The 25,401-nt window shown below is 52.7% G+C and overlaps 1 protein-coding gene across 5 annotated transcripts in view; it reads left to right on the top strand.

The window, feature by feature from the left end:
* Positions 1 to 781: 781 nt before the first annotated feature.
* The window catches only part of LOC122379565 (adenosylhomocysteinase-like 1), a 64,213-nt gene continuing 39,593 nt past the window's right edge, over positions 782 to 25,401 (top strand). Inside the window, exons 1-2 of one of the 5 annotated variants that reach the window (XM_043361858.1) lie at positions 782 to 833; positions 10,357 to 10,463. In XM_043361858.1, coding sequence (XP_043217793.1) covers positions 10,365 to 10,463 — 99 coding nt within the window. In that variant the 5' untranslated portion in view covers positions 782 to 833; positions 10,357 to 10,364. Of the gene's footprint in view, positions 839 to 7,269; positions 7,321 to 10,356; positions 10,464 to 17,419; positions 17,811 to 25,401 lie in introns of those variants that run through there. The other 4 variants (XM_043361859.1, XM_043361856.1, XM_043361854.1 and 1 more) reach the window with 4 other exon arrangements.

Raw genomic sequence — 25,401 nt, forward strand, 5'->3', positions numbered from 1 at the left:
GGAATTTCAAACTTGCAGTTTTCGGATTCTAAGGGGCTAGTGCATTGGTATGCCCCCTTAGAATTTGTGACGTCAGCGGCGATCTAACGATTTTTAAATCTTTTACTAAAACGTTTGGTAGCACGCGGTGGTATATGCTGCTTTGCGCGCAACAAATGCCGCACTTTCAAATAAAGTCGCTAGGAACAGCGGAGATCCCAAAAAGTAAACAAAAGTAAAAGTCTAATATCTTGAAAACCGGTGAATATTTTTCGATGAAATTTGGTAGATATTCGTTTTCGCTCTTTCTGAACCGAGCGACATCACTTTCGTGCCAATTCATTAACTTTTTGGAAGGTGGGAGGGTCCCTTTAATGTTTTAGTGAAATTGCACGGCTGGAGCTCTGCGGACCGCGGCACTTAAAGAACTCAGAGGGTTTTCAAGATGTTAAAATTATAGTGATTCCTAGAGGTATAAAAGTAATAGTAGTAGGGTTGGGTTGATGGCAATATGTTGCTCTCGTGACTCGTTCTGCATATGAGATGAGAGATCAAACATTTTTTCAATATAAGGCACACATAAGTGGGCACACATAAGGCACACATGGACACACCTGCCCCTCTCCCCTCCCCAAAGTATCGTCCAAGTCCCAAGACCGCCTTTTTGGAATTGCAAGTGAATTAGGTAAGTCTCACGAATAGTGGTCATGTAACAAAATAGTAGCAGAGACCCTCAATGTTTTGTCGCAGCCACGCTATTTATGTCGCAACTTGTGTTGCAGCTGTGTGCGCGGCTTGAAAGTTGAGCATCAGTTCGCAGCGGAAGGCGGTGGAGGAGGAACAAGGGGTAGAAGGTAATGTGTGTGATTTATTAATTAAATTGCTCGTATTTGACTGATAATATCTTCGATAAGTTTCAGAGACTGTTTGACGATTCTAGCTTTCGTTTTCCGCAAACTAGGTCGCTTAATTAGGTCTCATGTAAGCTGAATGACTGTCGGTGTTCTGCTTGACGTCCGGCATGAACCTTGACCTAGAAGTGAAAGGCGTCGATCTCTGTGCTAGTTGAAGTGCACTGTTCACTCCAATTTTTGTGTGTGACATGTTTTGATAATATGCACAAACTGTCATAGCCAAGTGTGTTGAGTTTTGTGCAGCATGCCAGCTTAGCCACCAGTTTGCTGTAGTTCCGTGATATGCTGCTAATGCCTATCTGTTACCTACCTTTATCAATAAGTATACAGCCTGAGCTCAATGAGGAATCGCAGGTATACTTAGCAGTTACTGACATGCTAAATATTGGTATCTACATGCATTGAGCTAATATCCTTTTTATTTAAAATAGGAATCAATTGTTGATACGTTTAATTATATCTTGAAGTAATGTTTAAGCCTTCAGAGTTCGGGTTGAAAAAACCTTCAGAATGTTCTTATGTTTTTATATCTAAATGTTTGTCACACATTTGACTGCACCACTCCAACTCACAAAATCTGATGTCTGAGCTGATTAATGGGGTAGATTGATGACTAGAGGAAGTAGGAACAGTCTCTCATGATGATAATACCTACCCCAGATTCCTAGCACTCTTGTGCTATATAAGTACTAAAGTACCTACATGTTTGATATTTCTAAAAGAGATGTTATGCGGTTGGTGAGAGCAGCTACCATTTGAAATCAGCCAGTGAGAGGGACTCAGTGTCTGACCCATCTACTCCCCCTGCTCTCCCTCAAACTCTCCCCAGCTTTCATATCTACATATGTACTGTGGATGGCTTTTACCTCTTTCAGATAATTTCTTATTTTGTTTTCACTCATGTACTTATTTCTATCCCTCTGGTGGTTAAGATAAGGAGCCTATGTGCCCTCAATATGCTTCAAAATAATTTAAGCCTCAGTATTAACCCGGCCGGGCCCGGGGGGTAATCCCAACTATTGCAGCCCGGGGGGGGGGGGGGGGGGGTTCGCCCCCCTGTCTAACTCTGTAAATAAGGGAGCTGCGGAAACAAAAGCGATACCAAACGAAAGTTCCTTACGAGACAATTCTAATGCACCTAAAATTTTTGACCTCAGGTCAATTTTCAAGGTCAGAGGTCAAGGTCAAAGGCAAAAACCGCCACATGTGTAGTGATCTCAAAGTAAGCCTTCTAGAGGACGGCAGACTGCATCAAACCGGCAAAATTGGCTGTCAAACGAAAGAAGAGAATCTGAGGATTCTGAAAATGTGCTCAAAGTGAAAGGTCAAGGTCAAAGTCACGCTCAAAATTGACCTCAACCTTGGCACTTTTTCGCAAATCTTGCGTGCTAACTTCCAAGATGTTTTGAAATGTTTTGAGGCTTATCAGTTCCCTATTTGTGGTTCATCTTACGATACCTAGGCTGCTCAAAGGTCAAGGTCACAGAAGAGTATCCCTGCTAGAGGCTATTTCACTGATTCAAGTTAGTGCCTAATAATAAATAAGACAATTTTGCAATCCGGAAGCTCTAAATGAAGGCTTAGAGGAAAATAGATGCCAGATTCGTGATCAGTAGGTACAAATCCATCATAAACGACCTTTCATGTGTCAAGGTCAACCAGAGGTCATTCGAGGTCACATGAGGTCAACATAAAATTTGACCTTTTCCGAACAAAATATATATCATTCGACGCGGCTTGACAAGGCGAATGCGATGGTACCACTGCCGTAGCTCTAGGACCATTTTTGTCGAAGTTATTTGCGAAAACTAAAACCACATTTCGGGGTCGTTGACCTGACCTCTGACCTCAGGTCACTAAAACTATTTTTCTATTTTTCTCTAGGTCAAACGCTACACAACCGTGCTCGTAATTTGTCTTTATCTCTAAAACTATTTTTAGCAGCTATTTGAAGTTTGCGTCTGTGACGCCGAAGTTTGCCGTGCAGGGGTCTAGAAAAATGGACCTTGTGACGTCATCAAGGGGGCTAGGTCCAAATTTTTTACTTCAGAAGATGTCAAATTGATGGGAGAAAAGGTACTGAAAGTTTCGCCTTCCTATCCCTAAGTGTTCGTGAGCTATCGCAAATCATCGCCAGGGGGGGGGGGGCGAAAAACGCCCCCCCCCCCGGGCCCGCGAGGGTTAAGCAGGCTTTTGTTATCTTTTAAAAAAGTAGTTTGGAACTTTAAGAACACTATTTGTTTTGTTTGTATAATAGGGGTCCTGCCTGACATGTTATTTTCTCTCATCTAAAAAATAAGCATTTGGTCATTCCAGTCAATGTCCACATTCAGTTTTGTGGTGTGGCCTGACATTGCTAGCATGGTATTTGCTGGAGTAATGATCATCATTCATGGTATGTGTGTATGTGACCAATAAGGAATGGGCTGCATTATACTTGCTTATGCCCAAATTTGGTATGATAACCTAATTTAAATTGACCTCATGTTCCTGGTCAATCCTATGATGCATACCTATTACCTATTCTCTCCATACATGTATCCATTAGTTCTTTATTTCACTACGTGCCCCGGACCACGAGCAGTCGTGACTCCCGAGTAGCTGTCAGATGTGATCGAGGTCCACCACGTTCTCAGGCAATTACTGTCAGCTTCATACGTATCGCCTACGGGTGGCGCCACCTTCGGCGACCTGTAGTGTTGGTAGGCGCTGGTGAGTTCGTTCGTGTCGGCCGAAATGAGTTGGGAGGAATCTCGCCGCAATAAAGGAGCTCTCACTCACTTCCGGGCTAGGCCGGACTGTCTCGGTGAATCTCGGTGAATAAAATGGCAGGCGTCAGTAATCGGTGTCCCATGCCATCCCGTGACGAAGCAGCTGAACCGGAGGGCCGATGACAGTTAATTTACGGGACTTCCCTGGCTGAGTGAGCGAATCCGTTAGAAAGGACAAACAGTTCATGCAGAGCGAGTGCTAGGGAATAGGGCCTTTTGTATGTACGTATTTCAAGTTCGCAAATATAAAAAAGTCACATGAGGTTTGATTTTGTCAATTATTTCACGACCTCCGCTGCATGTCGTGATTCCATTAAAAGGACAAGCTGCAAGCAGTTACCTGCTGAAACAAATTATTACGGAATGCAGTTAAAATATGCTGTTAGTTTTTAGCAGTTATGTGCTGCCTTTCAGTAATCTAGTGGCATCCTTGTTGAAGAGCTGGTGAAACCATGGTGAAACCCTCACATCCGACTACTCATGCAAATGCCACGGCGGATTTTCCTGCCACTGCGGGGTTGTCTCCCGTTAGAGTAGCGATAATGGCTCGGGGTGAGCCGTGTTATGGGCGTGGCGCGACGAGCGATTCCACGAGTCGGCTTACGGGCCGGTCCGGCGTGCACCGCTGACACATTCCGACCCAGTCCCCCGCAAGGCCGCTGACGGACGGTCGGCCCCGTCAGTTCGTAGTCGCGGCGGCCAGGGCACAGATATGGCACCGGGTAGGTACTGCTGGGTCCGGCTTACAGCATGGACATCGCCTGCTGCAGGGGCCCGCGGTGTTTCCTAGTCTGGGTTTGTAAACAACTTGATATGCTCAAACTTTATTTCAATTTATTAGCTTGGTTGTACGAGCACCGTTGCACTGTTTGTAGCCACTCCTCCCGATCGATAATAGTTTCAGTGTAACAGAGATAATTTGGGCCCGAACAGTTCATGTGTTTACTGATTGGTAATGAGTAACCCGCTCACCGAACTCATTTCCGCTGTAACTCGACCACTGTCCGTTTACAAAGGTGACGGGTTTTAAATGGGCTCGAAGAGGCTTCTCATCGGCAAGTTTCCCGCGGATTTTAGCATGAAATATGTCATCTGAAGTACTGACATGAGATGCATTTGTAACCAAAACGAACGGTATGCCCTCGATTTCCCTGAACCCATAAAACAGTAAAACCGGCCTTGCAGACGTTTAAGGAAAGTTCCGATGTTCTATTTTTACCGATATTATCTTCACGCAGATCACCTCATTTGTGCTTGAAACCAACCCCGAATCACTTCCCCGCTCGTAAAAACGGCTTATGGGGCTGGAAAGAACTGAATCAGTTGTTCTGTCTACCGTCACGTCAGTCCTTTTGTCCATCTATCTGTTTTTGTATGTATAAGTAAAGTAATATTGTGTGTATCTGGTTAACTGTCAATCCTTTCGTCTGTCCGTTTGCCACCTATCCGTCCGTCTGTGTATCCGTCCATCCGTCCGTGCGTCCGTTCATTCATCAGTTGGCCCGCCCGTCTGGTCCGTCCGCCCGTCTGGTCCGTCCGCCCGTCTGGTCCGTCCGCCCGTCTGGTCCGTCCGTCCGTACGCCTAGTTGTACGTCTATCCAACTGTTTGTTCGCCTTTCCGTCCGTCCGCTCCTTTGTCAGCCCGTCTGTCTACCCGTCTTTCCGCCCGTTTCGTCCGTCCGTCTAGCTTGTCTTCGTCACCCTGCTCCCCTCTGACGCCGTGCCAGAAGACTAGTTTGCCTGCGCCGCCCGTAGATGCGAGCAGATAGTGAGCCATTGTTTTAGGCCGAGCGCTGCGGCAAATTTACTGTGCCCTCCTCACCACTTATTGTCCGTTGTCACCAGCAGGCCAGGCTTGCACAATGCGGAGTGGTCGGTCCACTAGCCGCCGAGGGCATTTGCATTTGAGTTGTATTTTGACTCTGCGACATCAGACACCCCGATGCCAGTTTGCTTCGGTAATTAGCGTAAATGATGTGTCTAATGATGCTATCGAATTGACATAACACTTTTTGTAAAGAGTTGATTGTTACATTTGTTTTTAGGCAATTACAAGCTTTTTCTGGGGATGTGATACGGCATTTGGCAAACGAACATTGTAAATAAGCATTTTTTCAGGGACATCGGTATGTCGAACGTTCTTGTAGATATACCGAGATATCGTGGGTCACAGTGATATGAAACGCAGTAAGCAATTTTATAAACCCGATAGTCACTCTCAGTGGTGCGGGAACTTCTTCCAGACTGGGAGGGGGGAGGGGGGGGGGGCTGAACCATAATAGAGATCAACCTAGGGTACCCCCAAATCTAGTTTTCTCACCGGTTTTAGGCCACTTAGTTTTCAGACCTTTGCCTTTTCAACGAAAAAAGAAACGAAAATATTTGCAAAAAAAGTGAGGTATTCCATATCAGCTGAGTGGAAACCTGGAATCAAGGTTTTAATCCTGCCAAATGAGTTGCCGAGCCAATGAAAGAGGTGGATTTTTCACACATGCTTTCTTCCTTTGTGACCCACAACCCCTAATTTGGGGAGGACAAGCTGCCCCAACGGTTCCTGGCCTCATGAAAAGTTGTGGGGCATTGCCCCCACGGCCCTAGAGTTGTGGGGGCAAGCTTCCCCCACTGCCCCCTCCCCCGGTTCCCGCGCCTATGTATAAATCTATGAAGTTATGTTGGTAGATTTCCGATTTCGATTCCTCAGCTGGGGGGGGGGGGGGGCTCAAATACATTACGAGCCCCCCCTAGCCGAAATGTTGGGGGGGGGGGCTCAGCCCCTGCTAGCCCCCCCCCCCCCCGGTTCCCGCTCCACTCACCCTAGTAGTGATTAATTTTCTTTTGCCTGCTGGTAGCAGTTGTCATGTCTAAAGTGCTCGTTCGCTCATCTTACAGACTCTCTCAGGAGACATTCCTCTGTATACTAGGAGGGCAGATTCATGTGGCTCCAATTGAAAATTAGCCTCGGTGTTTGCCGTCCGTTAGCTCAGCTAGAAAGAAGGCGAATTCTCAGCAATTGCGCTGATTGGTCTCGATCCGTCAGGCTCCTTGTCCCTTTCCAGTCTCTCAGTCTCCTTGGCGTTATTTTATCCGTCCCCGGTCTCATCCGCATTGCGTCAGGAAAGTACCCTCTCGTACCCGTCCTGTCCGTATCGCGTCAGGTACCCTCCCGTTCCCCTGCCCTGCCCCTGTCGCGTCTAATCCCGTACCCCCTGTCTCGTCCGTATCGCGTCAGGTACCCTCCCGTTCCCCTGTCCTGCCCTTGTCGCATCTGATGCACTCTCTTGTCCCCTATATCATCCATGTCTGGTCCCCTCCCGTGCCCCCTGCCCCGCCCGTGTGGCGTCGGGTACCTGCGGTGCCCGCTGTCCTGTCGCGACCCCTGTCCTCTCCATGTCGCGTCAGGTACCCTCCCGTACCCGTGTCGCGTCTGATACCCCCTGTACCTGACAGCGTCAGGTATGTGCCCTTCCGTACCCCTTCCGTCCATTTCTCGCCCGCCCGGTGTCGGCCGGCTCGGCGGTGCCACCTGGCGGCTCTCCACCGGTCCTGCCGGCCGTCCCCCCCGTCCTCCAGTGGCTCCATCCGGTGGCTGCTGTGAGGTGCGACTGTCCAGTGCTCTCGCTGTCTCCCCATCCCGCCGTGGACAACCATGATTGAGTGTGAGTGCCGGTGGGTGTGGAGCAGCACCCGATAGGGCCGGGCGGGTCTCACTCCACCGCGCTGGCCGGGTTAGATCCCACCAGCCGACCGGTGCTACGGAGCGTGGGATAATCGGAACGGCGGCGAGGTCGTGCCGTTGACGAGAGCGCCGCCTTCAGACGCGTGTATGCTTTCCATGACCTTTCCCATGAGTTCAGTGAGAGAGTTTCGGTTGGTAGGAGCCATGCAGGCTGGGTATATCTTCAGGTCGGTTTTTAATGTTCAGGTCATGTCTCGCAAGAGCTATCAGCAAATAATACAATGACTTGTGGCCCTGTGGGGCTGGTGATCTATTCATGAGTACCCAAGTGGGCTGGCCTGCAAAGAATCTGTGCTAGGTCAATTCCTAGCACAGATAAATGACACTAAAAGTTACATGATCTGCATGCTGGAACTCAGTCACTTTGTTACATGTTGGAACTCCTTGTGATGGCGCATTTCCCTCCCATTCTCATTCCTCCACGCACCATGTCTCTATTGGTCCATTATTCGTTACGACGGACCGTCCGTAAAAAGTCCGCCAAAGAGCATTTTCCTCGCATACCTGCATGAGAGAAATGAGTTCGTTTCGGCGTGACTGACGCTTGATTACCATTGTACTTGGCTCGGCCACGGCCTTGGTGGCTCGTGTACACGCTAGCACGATAATGCTTCATATATGGGTGCCTAGGTGCACCCATTTTTTTATCGAACTTATTGAAAGGCTGGACGGTAGGCTTAATGTCGACGTTTCGTTTTTTTTTCAAGGCACGGCTGGGATTTCATGTGTAACTGAAAATGCTAGCTCACGTTTTCATTGTTACATCCTTATGCCCTAATTTCAGCAAGCGATCTTATGGTTATCGCCGGCCTAGTTTCTCGTTAGTTAGTGATTGCGCACGTACCCTCTCACCTGAAAAAACGCCAGAAGTTAAGTGGATCGACTGAGCATCCTCTTGCTCGTCATTAAATTGTGTTGTTCCAATGATCTGTTACGACCATCCATCGTTTAAATTGAAACTGCTGGCGACATTGGTTGCTATGCACGAGCATAACTAGTATAAGTTTAACCATGATCTGCGCTGCACTAGCTCGTATTGAGGAAACCTTTCACGATACACTCACGCTTGTAAAGCCGGACGCTGGCCGGACGATTATTTTCCCCCGGGTTCGAGCTTAGCGGAGCATTTGCGTTTGCTTCGCAGCAAGTATTCCTGCCCGTGTTGAATATGGCAGCGTACAGTCCACAGCAGAAGTAATGTGGGGTTTCAGTCATGGGTATGTTCTGCTTCTGAAGCTTAGGGACGATTAGCCAGACTACAATGAAACTTTGAATGTAGCTTATATGTATCGTCACCCCTGCAGCTGCAACTTTAGCTATTGACATCTTCTTTTCGATCACTCCGCATTAAACAATCGCCAGTCAAAGCCAACCGTTGCGATTGGTAAAACCCTACGTTACTTTAGCGGTGGGCTGTACCTGCCACGTCGACTTGGGACACGTTTGACCGGCGGGTGGCCATGGTATGACTAACGGGGACGCCGGCGAGCGGCGACTCCTTTTACCCTTCGTGCCGTCACGCGGTGAAAGAAGCAGGAAGGTTGGCCGTCTGGTGAAGGGCCGACGGCGCGCGCGCGCGCGCACCTCCCTTCGCAGAACCGGCCGCTGCGGTTTCTGAGGCCCGATATTCGCACCCTTTCCGCCGATCTCAGACCTTCACGGGCGGTCCTGGCCTTGTGCCAAGCTTTAAACTGGAGCTGGCACAACTTGCTAATATCGGATGCCACTTGGGCACCCAATAAGGCGTTTCATCGCCGATTTCTGGATCATTGGGTGGAATACCGATAGATGTGTCTGATGTTTGGTAATAAAACTTGTAGTCTGCTGGATGTTAGAACTTCAAAAAAGGTTTACCCTTCGATGATTTCCGTAATGCATGTGGTTGTTCTGTTGTATATATGGGAACATAGATAAGACAATCTTAGGTTTGACAGTCGCCATCATGTTAATTGCTGTGATCACGGCTAAGCCGTGTGGTAGATCATGTCATGATTGTTGTAAGTATTTCTCTGATAGTACTGATCGGGGCTGCGGAGTCGGAATCGGAGTCTGAGTTGGAGTCGGTCGGAGTGGGAGTCGTCAAAATCTTACCGACTCCGACTCTGGAGTCGCAGTTAACGCTGCATGGCTCAACGTCATGCAATGCACCTGTTTGATTGACGATACTGCACTCGAAATTATATTTTGTCGAAAAAAGGCCATTTACTGTTTTGGACGAACGTTTTCAGAGAAAGAAGCAGAAGAGGTTGAATGCCTCAGACCCTGCTTTGAAATCTGCAGGTTATTTTTAATGCATATTTGCAACGCAAAGCCTTTGGAACGCTCAAGGGATCGTTTCAGGCAAGATAACAACATCTCCATTATGAACTTCAATATCATGATATGGGTATTAATAGAACCGTCCAGATTCGGAGTCGGAATTGGAGTCGGAATCGATTTTTGAAGACGGAGTCTGAGTCGGAGTCACCCTAATATACCCTCATTAACTCACAACCTGTCTGTTCTGTGTTGTTAGGTCCCTAGCCATTGGCCTGGACTCCTGTAAAGCACAGCCGACTAGTAGCTCCATGCGTGTTTTTCTTGCATGCAGTGTCTCCTGTGCCCCCTCGTGCCACTGTTGTCACCATTCCGTTCCGCACCTGCCAGGGGTCCCTGTTGCCGAGCCGAATCGGGCCGGCGGTCGTTGGACGAGCGATGGCTCGGGCGATGGCCTCGGCGGCCGACCGACAGGACAGGGTGCGGGCTGCAGCCGGTACAACTCCCCTGTGGGTCACGCTCCAACGATGTCCGCCGCTCTGACACCCCTTCTCCATCAGTTCCGTTTGGCGCTGCTCCGCCCCTGCTCCGCAGTGCTCGTATCCATCGCTTTAGCTCGGAACCTTTCCGCTCTGCCGGTGCCTGCCGCCCTGACGCCCCCGATCTTTCCGCCCTGACGCCCCTGTGTCACCCGCCGCAGACGGAGAGATGTCCGATGGGCCGAAGCAGGTGTCTTTCGACGGTGGTTTGAAGGCAGAAGAGGACGCCACGGCTCACCACAGCGTCCCCGAGGGCGGCAAGACCCGGGTGAGTGTCTACCGCACACTGTATCTCTGATGGAATGGCGGCAGAGTGACAGGTCTTCGGGGGCCGTCCGCAGCGCCGAGCCTGCTGGTTCCCGCCCGCCGGTCGGCGGACAGTGATAGCTGTCGCCGGGTGCGGGACGCTGGGGCCGGCGACGGGCGATGGGTCGCCGCGATGGACGCCGATGCATATGGCTGCTCGGCGTTGCCCTGGAGACCGTCCTCGGGACTCGCGTACAGCGCTGTCATCTGCATTATGGCCTTGATAGAGGTGGGGTGACAGAGCGGCTTTCAGGAGAGGTCGGGAGAGGTGCACGCAGTGTGGGGCATTGGGAAGTATTGACAGCTGCGAGCTGCTATAGGTCAGTAGCAGCCAGGAGCGCCGGTGCTTGCTGTAGGACAATTAGACGTCAATCCATGTATGGCGTTTGAAGGTGTAACTAGATGCCTCAGCAGGATCGTGAGGGGTGCTGTGGGGAGCCGCCGCGTGATGGTTGAAGGGCGCTTGGTGCCGCCGTTGTTGATTTTGCGGCAAGGGTGTTCGTGCGAGGAAATGACATATAAGATGAGTTTCCGCTCGTGATGGAACGTGGAGCCGCTGTCACGACCTGTTTACCATTTACCTGTCGTGCCGTTGCGTCAATGCGGCTGGAGAGCTTCGCCGGGCACCCTGGCGCTTTGAAGGCACTGAAGGACCTATGCACTACAGCCTGCAGCTGGGCCCATCAGCGTCCCTTGGTTTTGTTTGCGACAACTTTATTATAAGCAGCAACTTAATTTCAATTTGATTTCGGATTAGTTGGTATCTACCGACTGATTTGTCGGTTTTTATTTCGCCCCAGTTATGCGTTGAATGCAGATGACGATTGGCAAAGTTAAGAATGTTGACGTTACCTGTCGGATAGCCATACCTTTATGAACAATGCTTGGCTTCCGCCAGCGTTTTCTGAGTCATTAGCATTGCATTCCCAATTTTGCCGACACCTCCATAATTGTCCTGTCCATACTGAAATAACCGCTATGTATGCCACCACGACAGCGGTGCATAGACTATTGGCGTGTGATCCACCTCCAGTACATGGCAATTACACACGGCGCTGGTGCGTGACAACGACTTTTGCGGCGCCTAACCGGTCTCCTCGCCCTTTCCTCGATCGGACGGACAAATGGCCGCGACTGGGTCACTCGCCGGCCGAGGGGCGCTTCAAGGCTTGACGGACGCTCGCCGAGGGGCGCCTCGAGGCTCGACGGGCGCTCGCCGGGGGGCGCCTCGAGGCTCGGTGGGCGCTGAATCAGTCAGTTTTTACCGACGCGCGGCGGCACCGCGCCGTTGTATTCCAGTGACCGGTTGGAAAAATTTCCCAGTTTTGCACGGTGCGCTTCAATGCGGAAACTGCCGGCCGGCTCCGAATGCTCGCCCCATTGTGGCCCAGAAGCCGGTCGGAGGACGCCGCTCGGACGCCACGTGGCGGTCACGTGTCCGACCCGCTCACTGCAGACCGGTCACACGTCACTGTCACGTGACATTGGCCACTGGGGAATGGCTGTCGGGCTTGAGGAAAAGGCTGCACTCAATGTCATATCGCTGCTCGTCGGCAATCGCAGACCAGTCAGTATATTTCCCGCGGCTCGACCCACGCAGTTGACTGATTATACCGAACGGAGGCCTGCATTATGCGCCGCCGAGGATTCACCAGTCGAGGTTCACGGCCGCTGCAGACTACAAGACGTAGTACGCTATGCGAGCGCAGGCGTCGGCGCGGCATTGCACATGCACAGGAACGGGTACTATGCGGCCGGGTAAGGCCACACCTTTGCCAGATGACCGGCGATTGTGGCTGCTCGTCGTGGGCCGGTCCGACTGTCGTACGTTACGATGCAGATCGAGCAACGGTCGTTCAAGTATTCGACGTTCCCAATGTATGTTTCATGAGGTGAGACCTGTAGTAGTGGTGTCGCGTTAAGTAGGCGAGTCGTGTAGCGAGAGAGCTGGGGATCTCGATTCTTCTGCAGCGCTGGGATGTTGCCTTTCGGCATACGTGTATGCATGTATGTATGGCCAGTCCTTTCAGACTGATATGCCGCCATTTTTAGCCAATGAAAGCTGGCTGGCTGGCTCCCTGGCTGATAAGTTGCATGAAAATTCCCCACTGGGGGCTGTACGGTGATATTTGTTTTATATTTCTAACAAATTTCTTGACCGATTTTCGCCCATTCAATAACGATTAATTCTTCAAAATTACGAATTGTGGCCTGTCCGACTGAGTACCCACAGTCCTGTGCTCTGGCCGTTTGTTAGCTTCACCCTATAGACGTGCGCGGGAGTGTCAATACGGACGATAACCCGCCGCGTTTCCGTATTTCTCTCGCCTCTACGGTCGTTGTCGACTGTCGGTATCGGTGTCGGTAGCTGGTATTGGCGCCTGTGATGAATGGCCTGGGATGACCAGTTGGCCGTCCCTTGGTCTGTGGCTGAGTGATCGGCTCGGTGACGTCATCGGATCGAGATGGAACGACATGGAATGGGGATGGCTTAGTGCATTGGCCCTGCTCCCCTGTCCCTCTCTCATATGGGCGCATCTCCGTGGTCTATCAGTGGCCTAAATGACACTCTTTTGGCCTCGGGGGCCCCCTGTTTTCCTTAGATGGCCCTCTGGTGTCCTCCAAGGGTCATATGTTGGCCTCGTAGGGCCCCTAGCAACCTGAAATAGCCCTTCTATCTCAACGGAAGGCCCTCTGTTCGACCATGCTGACATATCTCAGCACGCGTCTAACTTCGTAGGTATTCTGGTAGGTATGTTGAATTTGATTAGTAGGTATTCTGGTGACTGGTATGTTGAATTTGATCACGTATGACAAACTGGATACTGGTTTGCATCAATCATTGGTCACCGTTTGTTTAATTTGTTGCATCGGTTTAGCATTCCCGGCCAAAAGTATCCGATAACGATCTTATTATATCATTCTTTTGTTCTGGAAGTTGAACTTAGGTGTTCAAAAATTAAAGCTAGTGTTATGGCAGATGTGTGCAATTTTTAAATAGTGTGTTTGCAGTCCGCAGAGCCTCGCTCAGCGGGCGCGGCGGCCTGTGGAACCCAGCCCTCCCTTTGCTTCCTTGGCGCCATCAGCCGGAGGGAGGGCGAAACTTCAGTCTGTCCTTCGGTCGCGGTCAGGTGGCGCTGCCTGCTGCACGTCTCTGGGAGCGTGGCGTCCTCTGTGTATAGGTTACTGGTGACACTCGACTGTGTATTGTAGGTGGCGCTGCGAATCCCCACGGCCGTCCGTCGGTTGAGCGTCAGTGGATTTATTGAACTGCAGCGCTGTCTCCCCCACCCCTCCCCTCTTCATATCATCGTCACACAAGTGTCGCTAGCCGTCACAAAAACCGCCGCCGGTGCCCGGTGGAGCCCGTCCGCCATGGTGGACGGGTTCTACCTGGCGCGCCAGGTAGAAACCGGCCAGGTATCGTTATCGTAGAATGTAGATTATCGCCAGGTAGATCGCCAGGTACCGTTCTACCTCGCGCGCCAGGTAGAACGACAATCTGTGATCGGTTGGCATTTAGCTCTCGCTCAGTCCCCAGGTCCGAAAAGAATAAATAGTTCGATGACAGACAGATCATTGAGTGTGATTGCTAGCAACTAGTATCGTTTTTTCGCGACCGGCGAGCTCTTCAGAACTGCTTGCATCTAATGTCACGTCTGATTTTCTTGGAACAGCGACCGTCTATGCCACCAGCTCATCACAGGTTCACACCCACTTGTGGTGCTACTCGCTGGCGGCGTTTGTAACTGTCAATTACTCTCGTCCTTCCATAGACCGATAGAGGCAGTCTTATTGCTGTACTCAATTCACTTGCCCCCGTCTGGACATGTTCATTGCTTACCCGTTATCTGTGACTGTGCCACCGCCGACAGCGCTGGATGGTGCTAGCAGTCGGCCAGCAGGCTCCGGCTGCGATAGAACGCCGGGCATGGAACGGGGAGGGTTGAACACAGGGCAGGCTGGCGGTGGTTGGAATCGCGCCCGCCCATTCCCTGATGGTCTGATGCCGACATGCATAATGCAGGCTCACACGCCGGGCCCGACCGACGCCGCGTGCCGGCCGAAAGATGCCTGATTGGAACAAGACAGGGTTGGGTTCGATCGGACCAAAGAGATTGATTTGGTTTGATTGGATGAAAGAGGTGAGTTGGTTCGATTGGACCGAAGAGGTGGTCTGATTCAGCTGGGCGAAACTGGATTGGGCTGGGCTTAATTAGATGTGGGTAGGACGGCTTTTATTGCGATTGAGCCATTCAGATGAGGTCGGGTTCAATTGGACGGGATTTCACGGGCTTCCGTTGGGTTTGGACAGGACTGGGCGATGTTTGCCTCTATAAGACGGAACATTAGGCGCAGAATTAGACAGTGAATGGTTTGATTGTTTGCTTTGGTTATGTCGATGAGGCATAGAGACGACTTAACTGCGTGAAAGAATGCATGCTCATCTAAGGAAGCTCTTAGCGAAGGGTTTGGTGCTCTGAGTATCGTGCAGAAATAGCTTTCTGCAGTGTATTTACGTGTTTCAATACAATGTTCATTATGTAGCAGTTTCCGTAGCAAACGCGTCGCTTTCATGCTCGGGGAAGGCATTTCGCTGAACTATGGCGGCGTTTATTTATCGCTGGCTCCACACGCCGGTGGCTGGCGGTGACACGCGGCTGATAGTTTCCACGGCGCGTCGTGCGGATGCCGTGGAGTGGCGTCCCGTCCCGACCGCGCGGCGCTCCGGCCCGACTCTGGTCTGGTCGATAGGGGCTGGCGGCCGGCCAACCCCGGAGACGAGCCGCCCGACGGGCCGGCCGGGACCTTCGGAGCCGCGCCGAACTGGGTCAGATCGCACCACTGACGCCCGGCGGATGTGCGTGAGAGGTGGACAGAGAGGGACATGCGGGTCCAAATAATACCGGACAGAACTCGGACCGCGTATGGCCTAAACAGGACAGACGCTCCAGGCTGCCGGATGAAAGCTGTTTGCTCTGTTCAGAAGTTTTGTGGATTCTGGGGCAGTTTTGCCAAGTTTCTCACACTGGTCGTTGAACACAGTGAAAGGTCATGATGAGTACAATATCCGGAAGATTTCATCACCACATCCGGATATTCAGCTGCGCCTTTTCCAACGTGGTATGGCGGCCGCAAGCTATGCAACTCCCGCTTTATTGGATGAAGTCTGGACAGCATTTTCTCCGGAGTGGCTATTTCTCAAGGTATACATCCAGCACGTTGGCTCTCTTTTATATGCAGCGTTTTGTTGTTCCACAGAAATGCTGTAGAGGTCCGGGTGAATTGTGTTTGCAGTGCAAATAAATCCACCCCAAAAAGGTAGCGAATATTTAGAGCGTGATTAATCGAATATGCCTCATGCTTGATTTACCTTCGCTTATGTGAGACATTATACCTAGCTACCTATTCCCACTTTTTATCAGCTCGCTATCTAGGACTAGGAACTGAAGTTTTCAGCCTACATTGTTTATCTTCAGGAAACTCCGCATTCAAGTTTGTAATATTGCTTTAACATTCTTCTTCAACGACACTTGTCTTATGCTCTGTCAGGGGGCGTGCACTATAACTATAATCTGCTGCACTTCAGGGTTCATGCTGTTCCCGCACTATTGACTTGAGATAAAAACTGGCCCTCCCACCTCGGCAGATAGTCGAGTTATGTGGTTACGATTGTGGAGTTATGATAGTTGAAAGCTCAAGCAGACTGATCCGTTGCTCGCATTATGCGCCGCGCTGGCAAAACAGTGTCCGTGGATGTTGTTAGTTAGACCATGGTTAGACTGTCCTGCTGACCAGGCTGGATATAAAAACTGCTGCCTCACCGCCCTGCCTGCCGGAGGCAGCTGATGCAGCAGGCTGATCACGCGGTGTCGGCATCTGACCGTATCGTGCACCGTGTATGCCGACACACTCAAACTGAGCGCATTTACCTGCAGAGGTCCCACCTATCCTGGCAGTAACACCCGCCTCCGTGAGCCGCCCCGTGCCGACGCAGGGTGCACGGTCGAGGGCAGTCGTCGGCAGTTCGCTGACCGCCGCGGCAGGGCTGGTAGGGGTAGGGTGATGGACTGGAATTCCTCTCGTATGACGTCACCTGGCCTGCCGCCCGGGAGATGTCAGGTGCTCTGCTGAGCGACTGCCACGGCGCGGTGGGTGTGGCCTCAGGGGTCGGCACTGGGCTTATTGGGTGGATTTAAGGTGTAATGGTCGCCTGGTCTGACGAAGGTGACGCCCTCTGATTATTTTGCTCTCTGATTTAGCCGTCTACCGACAAGAATCCCACTATCAAATTAGTCGGTCACGGATGAACGGTTATCGACGAACGAGACTGTTGTCTGGCACATTTGATTTATCCGGTCGATATAACTGTTTCTATTCTGTTGGGAGTCTGAGCGTGGTGGTATCTCCTGGGCTGCTAAATCCACCTGGTATGCTGGACATGGGTGTTCCGGACGCCCTGCTACCGTAGGTCAACTGCTAGCGAGGAAGAGAGGTGTGGTGAAACAAATAGAAGAGGGTGAGAGCGGCAGGGCTAGAGGGCTGGAGTGGCAGACGCCCGGGGTCAATGTGAGCGCAGCCGCCGAGGTCGGGGCAGAGCCGACCTTGGCTGCGAGCGGCGTGTTTACCCCGACCGACCCGGCCTCCCACCCTCTCCCTCGGCCTGTCCTGCTGCAGCCAGCCTCTACCTGTGCTGTTGGCAGAGGCGGTCGGACGGTGCGCGTCCGGGGAGGGGAGGACAGAGGGCACGGCGCCGCTCCGGCCCTCTGCCGCCGGGTGGACGCGGCTCGAGTGGACTCGCCGGGCGGTGACCGATACTCGCCGATAGCCGTCAGGGCCGAGCGGCGGCCGATCACGTGTCCAGCCCCGGGGCTATCGGTGATCCACTGGCCGGCCGCGGTCCCGGGCCGGGCGGTGGGCTCATCACTGACCGTCTGACCGGGAGCGCGTGACGCCGCCGGCCGCTGCCCGCCCGCCTCGGCCTCCGTGCGCCGCTGCCGCCGCCGTCCGCCGCCGGCTGTCCGCCCGGCCGCCGCAGCAGCCAGCAGTGAGCACGTGTCGCCGCCGTCAGTGGTGCCAGGACGTCCCGTGACGACCCTGCCCGGTGCGCGCCTGAGCTGCAGCTGTTCGGTGACGTGGTGACGCGGAGCGTTCGGTGACGATGTCGGGCCGAGGTGATGATAGCGGTGACGAGACGAGCAGGTTCCTGGCCGAGGTGGCCGCCGCCGAGCGGCCCCACGTCAAGTTCAGCTCCGAGGAACAGAACGGAGTCAACAAGCAGCTGTCGAGCGAACGGCGCACCAGGAAGGTCAGGTCACGGCAGGGGAGGGCGGATTCGGGAGGGGAGGCCTTGGGAAGTCAAGTCACGGGAATGCTGGTCAGGTCATGCAGGGAGGTTCAGTATCAGGGAATGTGAGGTCTCTAGGGACGAGGGAGGTCAATTCGCATTCTGATTCTCAGGTCTCCTGTACCGAGAATCTGAGGGACTACAGAGCACAGACCTATCGCGGTCTCCCAGTGCAGTGGGGCGGGGTCCCTGTATTGGAGCCGCCGGATTACCGGCGGCTCCGTCGCCGAGTCGGGCCGGTCGATCCTTATCGTCATTCCGCCGCCAGCTGTGTTTTATCTGCACCGTGCCAGATGATAGGACGCGTGGTGCCGCCGTCTGAACTATACTGAACTGCCGTGGCCGGACAACTGGGTCGGTTATTTGATATTATAGGGGAGAGAGGAGGCGACTAAGAGGAACAGACTGAGACAGGGAGAGAGGGAGAGAGAGAGAAAGAGGGAGAGTGAGAGGGAGAGAGGGGAGAGAGAGTGATTTTTAATTATGTTTCGTCCGTGATTACATCATTCATCACCACAGCTTTCCGTCTATGGTTCGAGTGCAGCTCACCATGCTGAATTTCTAATTATGAAGCTGCGCCAGAGGATAAGCAGGGGGTGATGGGGGGGGGGGGGCGGGCGGCTGGGGAGGAGGGTGGGTAGGAGGGAGTCAACACGCCAGTGGCGCTGGCTGATAAGCCGAGCTGGCTCAGCTTTTCAATTATATTTTTCGCTGACTACGACAATGTGTGAATCAGTAATCGGAGCCTGTGCTGTGTTTCTTATAAATCTGCCCAGTTATTGGGCCGACCAGCTGCCTGCTATGCATTCTGATTTCTCAAGTCTTGTGAACGAAGTGCATTGTATGGAACGGAACCCGCGAGGGCCTTTTGCACTCCAGTTTATATTAAACACTTACGTAGGTTTTGTGAACTGTGAGCACTGAAGTGTTAATTATAGTGCAACATTCCATGAGACTGGAATTGAGTGTTTCTAGCTTCCTCCACAAAATCACTCCGTTAATGGCCTGCCATTATGGCCGGGCTGCCCGTGCCAATTCTGCCGCTCCATTGAGTAAACGTTGGCTATTCTGCCTCACATAATCCGACATTTGTCTTTGCTGATAAAGATGCCACATTTGTTTAATGCCCTGGAAATGGCTTTGGTAAGATATCGGGTAGACTCTTCACTCGCGAGGTCTCAACTGGCTTGATTCTGTTGGAGTTGCCGGTTGTAAGTCTGAAGTGACGTGTAGTTATGGTAACCATTGATTGGGAACTGAACCATTCCGACCATTTGACGACAATCGAGATATTAGTGATCAGAATGATCTGTCCAATTTATTGGATGTTTACGTCCGTGCGTGAAAGTATCAGGTGTGTAGCGTGCTGGCGTCTGTTAAACTTCCTATCGAACTTTCCCATTCGGTCGATTTCGGCCAGAAATTACCGCGATGAGGAAGCCATACTGTTCGATCGTGTCGCTGCTGCTGCCCTGTGGACTGTGTGCTGATCTGACGCTGTCCTCCGTCGACTGATGTGAGGTAGTCTTTGGCGATCCGCCGCCGACCTCTGAGGACTGTGGCAGTTTGGTGATCTGACACTGCCCTCTGTCGACTGATGTGGGGTAGTCTCTGGCGAGCTCCGAGGACTGTGGTAGTGCACTGGTGATCTGACACTGTCCACTGTCCCCTGTCGACTGATGTGAGGTAGTCTCTGTCCATCTGCCGCTGACCTGTGAGGACTGTGGTAGTGTGGTCAGGTGATCTGACACTGTCGACTCTGCCCTGTCGGCTGACGTCAGGCAGTCTCTGGCGATCCGCCGCCGACCTGTGTCCGGCCGGCCAGGACGGACCCTGGGCCGGGTGCCAGCGGTGACCGCGATGGCCCTGAGCCCGGCTAGTTTATGGCTGGTCTTAGAGGACCCGAGACCGGTTCGGACGGCGGACAGGGGAGGAGGAACGCTGCTGAGATACCGCCGGCTCCGTGAACCTCAGACACTGCGCCGTGTTCCGTCAGACAGCAGCCGGTGCCGCCCCTGATAGGGTCCGCGTGCACCCCTGGCGGTCCCCCACTCCGCCGCGGAGGCGCCACTGCTCAGATCGTCCTGCCATCTACCGGCGGTGACTGGCACAGGCGCCTGACGACTGCGAACGACCTCGGCGACCTCCCCCCGGGCGGCGGCCCGGCTCCGCGTGCCGCACGTCCCGGGGCGCGGTCCCTCAGGCTGCCGATGGGTGATGAATGGTGCCGGGAAAATGGGCTTGGACAGTTCTGTCTTTGTTCTACGTATTGATAGTGTTTGTGTGCTCGTTTTTGCTGGCTGAGTTGTATTCCCTGCCATGGGGATATTAACGTTACACAGAAGTGTTGTTTACAAACATTGCATTTTCTCACTTTTTCGTCTTGGCAGTTCGCTGCTTTCTTCAGAACGCTTCAATGGTAGGCAGTAGGTAACGTGTTTTGCTTTTCACGGTGTCTTGTCCGATTGGCTGTTCCAGCCGTCCTTTTCCCGTCTCCATCCTATCCCCTGTTCCGCAGTTATCGGGTCGCTCCCCGGCTCTCCCCTCCCGTCCCCGTCCAGAGGGCTGACGTTGTTCTCTTTCCTCCTTCCTCCGTAACAGACGGCCAGGCACAAATGTGCCGTGACGCCCCTCTGACCCACGCCATACCGTACGGCTGGCCAATGGCCAATGAAAGTGATGCCATCCCCGGAGTCAGCTGAAACGAGACCAAACCGGCTGAAAGAAAAGGCTGTCGGCAGTTATATTAAACAGAATGGCACCACGGCTAGCCTATCAGGAGGGCCTGAATGGCTGCCAGTTACAATCCAAGTTGGCTCGGAATGGTGCCATAAACTGGCAGGGTTCTCCGGTCTAGACCGTGGCGTTGTTGGGACTGGGTGTGATTATTTACCCAGCCCATAACTGCCACTCATCATCAGCGCTGCCTGTTTGCCCTCGTCCGTCGACACGGGCGATAAAGGCGGTGGTAGTTTGTCGAGTTTACCGCAGCACGCCACCAGCGCGGCCTCCAGAGAGTGTAAACCACCCCGGCGACCCGCACCGGACCCAGTCTGAAACTGCTCAAGGGGGGGGGGGGGGGGAGACAGTGGTAAATGTCTGACTCGTTATCTGTATGAGGGTTTTTCCTCATATTTTCTTATGATCTTCCATGTTCTTCGCGATGTTTTGTTATTAATGTGCCTTATTACTGTTTTGTTAAATTCTTCCGATCTTCAGGCAAGAGTTTGTACTAGTTATCTTCCCTTTCCTGATCATCAACATAGCACCTCCTTTCATAGGCTGAGGCCTGTTAATGTCAGTCGTTGGTGTCCCTACAAGGTTTAATGACGTCATTGGCTCCATTGTGAGCTGCCTAACCCGTACTAACTGCCCACAACTGCGATGTTGGTCGGGGGGAGAGGGCTTCGGGCGCAGTGGACGGCTGTTAGGCGGGGCTGAAGGGATTCGGGGCGGGGCAGAGTTGACTTTGGGCAGAATTGAGAGGATTTTGGACATAGTTGAAAGGATTTCAGCTGCCGGGACGCTCTCGGCCGCGTCGCACCGACTATCCGTCGACGAATTGGCTGGAAGTGGGGTTCAACGACCTCTTACAGCCAGCACCCAACCAGACAAACAAAAAAGGTGAAACTGTGCAAACAGCCAGACAGCCAGCTATGAATCATAGCTTATTGAAGCTAATGTTGATATACTGGCGAGTTTTCAACATTGGCAGCGTTGGTTCTCGCAAACACTTTGAGGACATCATGTTCGGAATCAACCGGTGCATGCTGCAACCCTTAGAAAGTGTTCGCCTGTCTAAATGTATGCCTTCAAGATGAAAACTGGTATTCATTGTGCTGGAATGGACTCCTAGAACCTTTGTCTCGGCTGATCTCAACGCTGATCCGGCCATTACTCGCTCCAAACTCTGAAGAGTGTTACCACGGTCACGTCAATACTACTTCGACAACTGTGCCGAAGTCTCGATCAGAAGCGACTTGAGACTAATGGGTAACCAGCAGACACATTGGAGAGCGATGGGGGTGGTTGAAGGTATGTAGTGGTGGGGTCGTTCCAAGGGAGGGATGAGTGACGCTCAGAGGACGATTGAAGGTGAAACAACAGGCACGGTGGTGGTGTTGTTTCAATTAGGCCGATTGCGCCGACAGTGTCTTGGTCCGGTCTCGGCCAGTGGGGCCGCGGGAAGCTAACCTGGCTAACACGGTTGACCCCTGAGACTGACGGCTGGCCGGCCGGTCGTCCATTCTTCGACCGTGGCCGAGTGCCAGGCCCTCCATAGCTGCGCAATGTGGGGCGAGCATTGTCAGCTGGATCGATATTAAATTTATTTCAAGCGAACTACTTAACGGTATTTTTGGCCTTGGTTGCCTTTATTTTATATTACATATTTTATCTATTATTAAGATTTGCATGTGCAGTTTATGGAAAGTCTGAAAGGTGTTGGCTTAGGTCTCATTGGATTGGATTATTGAATGCAATTTATCTCTCCGGGTTCTGCGAGTCTGTCTCATTCTTATTCAACTGGGTCCGAATGTTAAGTCTGCTGATATTGTAATCCTATCGAGTCTCAAATAGTCTAAGACTGATGTGGCATGGGTGAGTCCTGTATCCGGCAAATCACTTCCTTTATATCGCTCCTATTTCGGGCTGCGCTGTGGGCGCTAATGACCAGTGCACTCCAATCTCTTCAAAAGCCCAAGCATCGGATCGTCGTTTTGGTAGAAGCTCTCTCCGTAATCGCTAAGCTCAATAAAGTACCTAGTATCTAACCATATCCGCCATCGTTTGTGCCACACAGCTTTCCGTTACGTAAGTCTTGTCAGTTTATATAAGCGTCCCTGGCTTCCTGTGCTATTTCGTGCAGCCGTAAACGTGGTAGGGGAGGCTGGCCGAGGGAGGATGTGTCGTGACTGTTCTGTCGCGGTGTGACGTGAGAGAGGGGAACGGACAAGGACAAATCACTTTGGTGTGCGGGTCTCGGGGTTAATAGAGCCACTTGTTTTCGAGTGATGGTTGGGCGTTGGTGTAATTTTTTAAGCGTTTTTCTTTGCTTCTCTCTAACAGTATCCATTACGAGGCGTCGATAAAAAGCAGTTCACTGGATTATTTGTCCTATTATAATAGAAACCATGAAATTCTGCATGCTTTGCCCCTTTGATTGCAAAAATAGCCTTTGTAAATATAACAGGTGAACTGAATTGGAGTCTAAATAATAAATTTGACCTACCACCGTGAATGAGCTCAGCGCCGTTTAGGCCGTCGGGAGCCGCTGGGTGTGTCAGCGAGCCCCGTGTTTCGGTGTGTTGGGGGCCGGGTGAGCTGTCCGTCTTGGGGGGGGGGGGGGGCACCCCAGCCTGCGGCGTGCCGTGTTGCGTCAGACCGCCGGCGGGCGGGCGGGCCGGGTGCCGGTTCCGGCATTGTATCAGTGACGCCTTGCGTAATCCCAGTGGGGGTGTAGCGAACTGAAGGCGGGCGCGATCTTTGGGTTCCGGTCTGCCGTACCAGCTTTGACGTTCAGTGGCACCTCGGCGTGGGACCGGTCACCCCAACCGGCCTTCGGCGCGTGCTCGACACACAGGCGAGGTGTTCCAGCCGCTAGATACAGATCAGATCTGTCCTACACGTCCATTGTCCATTCAACTGCCACACAGCAAGCAGGTTTTAAACGCCACCCCACAGTGCCGGCTCCGCTGTGGTAAATGTGTTTTTGGACGTCTTTTGACACATGCATTGAAACTAGCCACCGAAATTGCAGAGTTAGTTTGAACTTGGAATATTATATGTTTTTCCTAGTTTGAGTAACTAGCTATTGCTTGCATGTTTACAAGGTAGGATTGGTCTGAAACACATTATAATTTCGTCTGCCGTTGGTCTTGGTTGGTGACCTTGATGACCAACTTCAGTTAGGCTGGCGGAAAGCCGGTCTCATCTTGTAGTGTAATGAATTTCCAGTGGGCTTACTGTCCTCTAATTGGGAAACTCGTGGATTATTTAATCTACTAATGTGCGGAGTTTTAACTATTTTGATTATTTTATTCCATTCTTTGCCATTCTTTCTTATCAACTTTGTCGGAATGAGATACAGAAACGAAGAAGCATTTCGATCCTTACATTGCGATTGATTTAATATTTCAGTCTTTACACGGATCACCCAGTGGTGTCGATGGCTTGTTGGGCAATCTAACTTGAAGTGCTGGCTATCTCGATCTGTCTTGCGTCACATCACAGCTTATCTGGAAACCATTCGACTTCAAGCACCCATCGGACTAGCCGTCTGCGGTTTCCTAGTACTGATATCGTACAGACGAGGGCGCTGTCGCCATTTGACTTTTCTTCGCCAACATCAGGCTGATGATTCCAGGGGCCGTTGTAAAAAATCTTGACAAATAGTACGCACCCTTTGACAAATGGAACTGAGGTCGCGGTGGGGCTTCTCATGTGGGCTGCATTTGTCTCGCTGATTGTCACCGAGAACCCCGAGAAACTGGATCGGCTCAGTCCAGTGAAGACTGCAGCCCAGTCGTTCCCTCATCTCTGACAGTGACTCGTTTGTCCCGAGCGACCCCAAACACCGTCCGCGGCTGTGTTTGGCTGACTGTCCGGCTGGGTGGCGGGGGCGGGGAGGTTTTTCTCGCCTTGCTGAACGCCGAGTCGGGGCGAGGCGGGGGCGGTGTCTCACGGGAGCCGCGGAGTAGGTAACTGCCGCCGCCTGCAGTACAGCCGAGGTCGGCGCCGGCAGCCCGCGGGCGCGGCCGACCATGACCAAGGCCGCACCCGACTCCGGCGCGGCGGTGGCCCGGTGACGGTGCCGGCGGGCCGCCAGTCGCGCGCCGGCCCTATGAGCTCTGTGATCGGCTGGTACCTGCGCTGGACGTGCTGTCCCCGGCCGCGCCCCGCTCCAGCTCCAGCCCCCGCCTCCGCCACCGCCCTGGATCTGCCGCCGGGCAAGGAGTCGCTGCCGGCCGACTGGGCGGCGCGGCTCTCCTCGGCGCCGCCTGAGAAGGAGCTGCGCGCCTGGACCATGGAGCCGCGCCTGACGGAGCCGTGGACCACCGCCGGTACAGGACAGCCGTGGGCGTCCTCGCTGGGTCTGCGCGGCCGCCGCATCTGGCTACCGACTGCTGAGCCGCAGCGGTGGCCGCAGCCCTCCCCGGCGTCCCCCGCAGGATCGGAGTCCGCGGACGGCGCCGGCCAGCGGACCGCCGATGACGCCGCCGGCCACCACCTGGAGGTCTGTCTGACTCTGAATCTCGCACTGCACGGTCCTGCTCTGTGGTGGGTGTCCTCCACTGCACCGGGTTCCCCACTCCCGCGTTGTTGATTTGGGACTCTCTTCGCCTCACTGCCTCCCTTTCCACACGCTGGATTGTTCTTCACTACCAAGTACGGTATCTGGTACACAGAGGCCCCAGTCATCAGGTCATTCCTCTCCATCGTTTCGCCGTCGTCGGCGGGTATCCAGTATCAGCACGGCCAGCCCTGCACCGACGAAATGGTCCGGTGGTTTGTTTTGATTGGCCTCCCAGCCGTGGGCCGCGTTTGGCTGGTG

This window comes from Amphibalanus amphitrite, unplaced genomic scaffold (assembly GCF_019059575.1).
Source record: "Amphibalanus amphitrite isolate SeventyFive unplaced genomic scaffold, NRLGWU_Aamphi_draft 000080F_arrow, whole genome shotgun sequence".
Taxonomy (NCBI): domain Eukaryota; kingdom Metazoa; phylum Arthropoda; class Thecostraca; order Balanomorpha; family Balanidae; genus Amphibalanus; species Amphibalanus amphitrite.